This window comes from Capsicum annuum, chromosome 9 (genome assembly GCF_002878395.1).
Source record: "Capsicum annuum cultivar UCD-10X-F1 chromosome 9, UCD10Xv1.1, whole genome shotgun sequence".
Lineage (NCBI taxonomy): Eukaryota > Viridiplantae > Streptophyta > Magnoliopsida > Solanales > Solanaceae > Capsicum > Capsicum annuum.
Window position 1 is genome coordinate 87,398,178 of NC_061119.1, and position 3,243 is coordinate 87,401,420.

Genomic DNA, 3,243 nt, shown 5'->3' on the forward strand with positions numbered 1-3,243 from the left:
CTTCCCATAATACTCCACCGAGAAGGTAGTCCGTACTGGCAAAAAGTACGCAAACTTAGTTATCTTATCTATGATGACCCAAATCGAATCATATTAATTTCGAGACCGAGGAACACACAACCTTTCTAGGTACCGTAAAGTACCATCACTACTGATCTCAAACACCACTACCTTTTGCCCACCAACATTACCCTTGATTTTCATCAAGATAGGATCTAGCACTTGCTTTTCCTTAATCTCCACACCAAGAGACGATCGAACCACTTCTTGCACCATCGCACCACCATCTTGGGAGTCCAAGAAGTGAACTCCAAGATTAGTCAAGCGGTGAATGTCCTTCAATAATTCCCACTTTCCTTCCTGCATATAAGCCAAACTCCCCATGAATAACCTGTTAAGAGCATCAATAACCACATTAGCCTTACTTAGGTGATAATGAAGACTCATATCATAATCTTTGAGAAGCTCAAGCCATCTTCTCTATCTGAGATTAAGCTCTTTCTGGGTGAACACATACTGTAGACTCTTATAATCAGAAAAGATATCCACGTGCACACCATACAAATAATGCCGCCATATTTTCAAAGCAAACACAACTGCCAACAACTCCAAATCATGAGTAGGATAATTCTTGTTATGCACTTTTAACTACCTGGAAACATATGCAATCACCTTCCCATGCTGAATCAACACACAACCAAGCCCTACCCGAGATGCATCACAATAAAACATGAACCCATCATTGCCTTCCAACAAAGTTAGAATTAGAGCTGAAGTTAACTTATCCTTTAACTTCTTGAAACTCCCTTCACAAGCATCTTACCAAGAAAACTTGACCTTCTTCTGAGTTAACTTAGTCGAAGGGGCAGCTATCGACGAAAATCTTTTCATGAAGTGCCTATAATACCCAGCTAAACCCAAGAAACTCTGAATGTCAGATAGAGTCGTGGGTCTAGGCCACCTCTTCACTATAGTAACTTTTTGTGGATCCACCATGATCCCTTCACTAGAAATAATGTGACCCAAGAAAGTTATAACGTTCAACTAAAACTCATACTTGGAGAACTTGGCATACAACTACTATTCCTTTAAGGTCTAAAACACCACACAGAAGTGATTTGCATGATCCACCTCACTCTTCGAATAAACCAGAATGTCATTAATAAATACAATGATGAAAAGATCCAAATACTGATGAAAAACTCTGTTTATTAGATCCATAAACGTCGCCGAAGCATTAGTCAACCCAAATGACTTCACTAAGAACTCAAACTGCCCATACCGAGAACGAAAAGCCATCTTAGGGATATCCACCTTCCTAATCTTTAGCTGATGGTACCGAGATCAAAGATCTATCTCAGAAAAAAATTTGGCACCTTGCAACTGGTCAAACAGATCATCTATCCTTGGAAGAGGATACTTTTTCTTAACCGTTACCTTGTTCGGTTGCCTATAGTCAATGCACATCCGAAAGGAACCATCCTTCTTGCGCATAAACAACACCGGTGCACCCCAATGAGTACACTAGGACGAATAAGCCCCTTATCCAGAAGATCCTTAAGTTGCTCCTTGAGTTTTTTTAACTCAGCCGAAGCCATTCTATACGGAGGAATAGAAAATGGACAAGTGTCCGGAACCAAGTCAATACCAAACTCTATTTCCCTATCCGGAGGAACATTAGGAAGATCATCTGGAAAAAACCTTGAGAAACTTATTAACCGCTGGAGCCGACTAGAAAGAAGGACCTTTCAAATTAGAATCTTTAACCTGGACCATGTAATAAGGACAACCTTTAGAGACCAACCTCCGAGCTCTAAGATAAGAAATAAATCTCCCCCTAGGAGCTAGAGAAACACCCTCCCATTTTATAACCGGTTTACCAGGAAACCTTAAGATAACCCTATGGGTTCGACAATCCAAGGACGCGTAATAAGAATGCAACTAATTCATCCCCAGAATAGCATCAAAATCTACCATATCCAACTTAAACAGATCTACCAAGGTCTGCTTTCCACCAACAAATACCCCCTATAGACTCTCTTAGCAATAACAGAGTCACCTACTAGGGTAGAAACAAAAAAAGGATCCAAATCGAAACCAAAAGATATAACCACATAAGGAGTCACATAGGAGAGAGTGAATCCCAAATCAAGCAAATAATATACGTCATAAGAGAAAAGCTGTAACGTACCAATAATGACATCAGCTGATGCCTCTAATTCCTGTCGAGACGCCAAAGCATACAACCTGTTCCGACCAATACTAGAACTAGGAATAGTAACAAAATTAGATGTAAGACCACCAGGTGTAGGAGCAGAAGATAAAGCCACAATAATCTTACTCTCCCCCGTAGCCACCTTATTAACCGGACAATCCCTGAGATGATGGCCTGCCTGGCCACACTTGAAGTATTTGTCCTTTCCTTTATCGCAATAATCCCAATGAGGATAACTACAGAACTGACAAAGAGAGCATAAAGAAACTGACTGACCTCCGCTTGCCTAAGATTGGGCACCCTGCTCCCAAAAATTATCACCATCATGATGACGCCTGTCGCCCGACTGGTAAGGAGCACTAGTAAAAGAGTAAGAACCAGAACTCCCCCACTTCTTTTTTTGCCATTTGCCACCATCTTGACTACCCTAAGACTGAGCACCTTCTTGGTCAGAAAACCTGTTTCTCTTCCCCCTGTCTATCCCCAAACTCCGTCTGTTTCCTCTCCCCATTTTCTACCTTTTGCATATGAACAGTCAACTTAGAGATGCCCATATCTCTAATCAACAAGGCAATCTTGCTCTCCAAAATCAAATACTGACTTAACCCAGAAGCGAACTTCCTTATTCTAGCCCGCATGTCAGCCACCAAATCAAACTTCAAGGAATATTCCTTGATAGACATTCTTCAATATTTAAGGTTCACAAACTCCTCCATCTTTGCATCCCTCAACTCTTGGGGGAAAGAAACGATCAAGAATAGCACTCGAGAAGGCATCCCATAAGGATGACTCCTCAACGTCTCCTTTATCCCTATCCCACTTTTCATACTATTGATATACAACCTCCTTGAGCTTATAAGCTGCAAAGTTTACCCTCTTCATATTGGTAGTCTGCATCATCCAAAATATATTCTCCATTTTATCCACAAAGCCTTATGGATCCTCCTCCACCTTTACACCAGAAAAAGTGGGAGAACTCATCTTCATAAATTGACCAACCCTTGTGGCCACATCAGACAAAACACTAG

At 41.1% G+C, this 3,243-nt stretch overlaps 1 protein-coding gene across 1 annotated transcript; it reads right to left on the reverse strand.

Annotated features, from left to right (window-relative positions):
• Positions 1–338: 338 nt before the first annotated feature.
• On the reverse strand, positions 339–2,853 carry LOC107841515. Its single transcript, XM_047396275.1, has 3 exons — positions 2,674–2,853; positions 2,192–2,459; positions 339–391 (listed from the first exon to the last, which is right to left on the reverse strand). The coding sequence occupies exons 1-3, from the start codon at positions 2,851–2,853 to the stop codon at positions 339–341; spliced, it is 501 nt and encodes a 166-aa protein (XP_047252231.1).
• Positions 2,854–3,243: the final 390 nt, after the last annotated feature.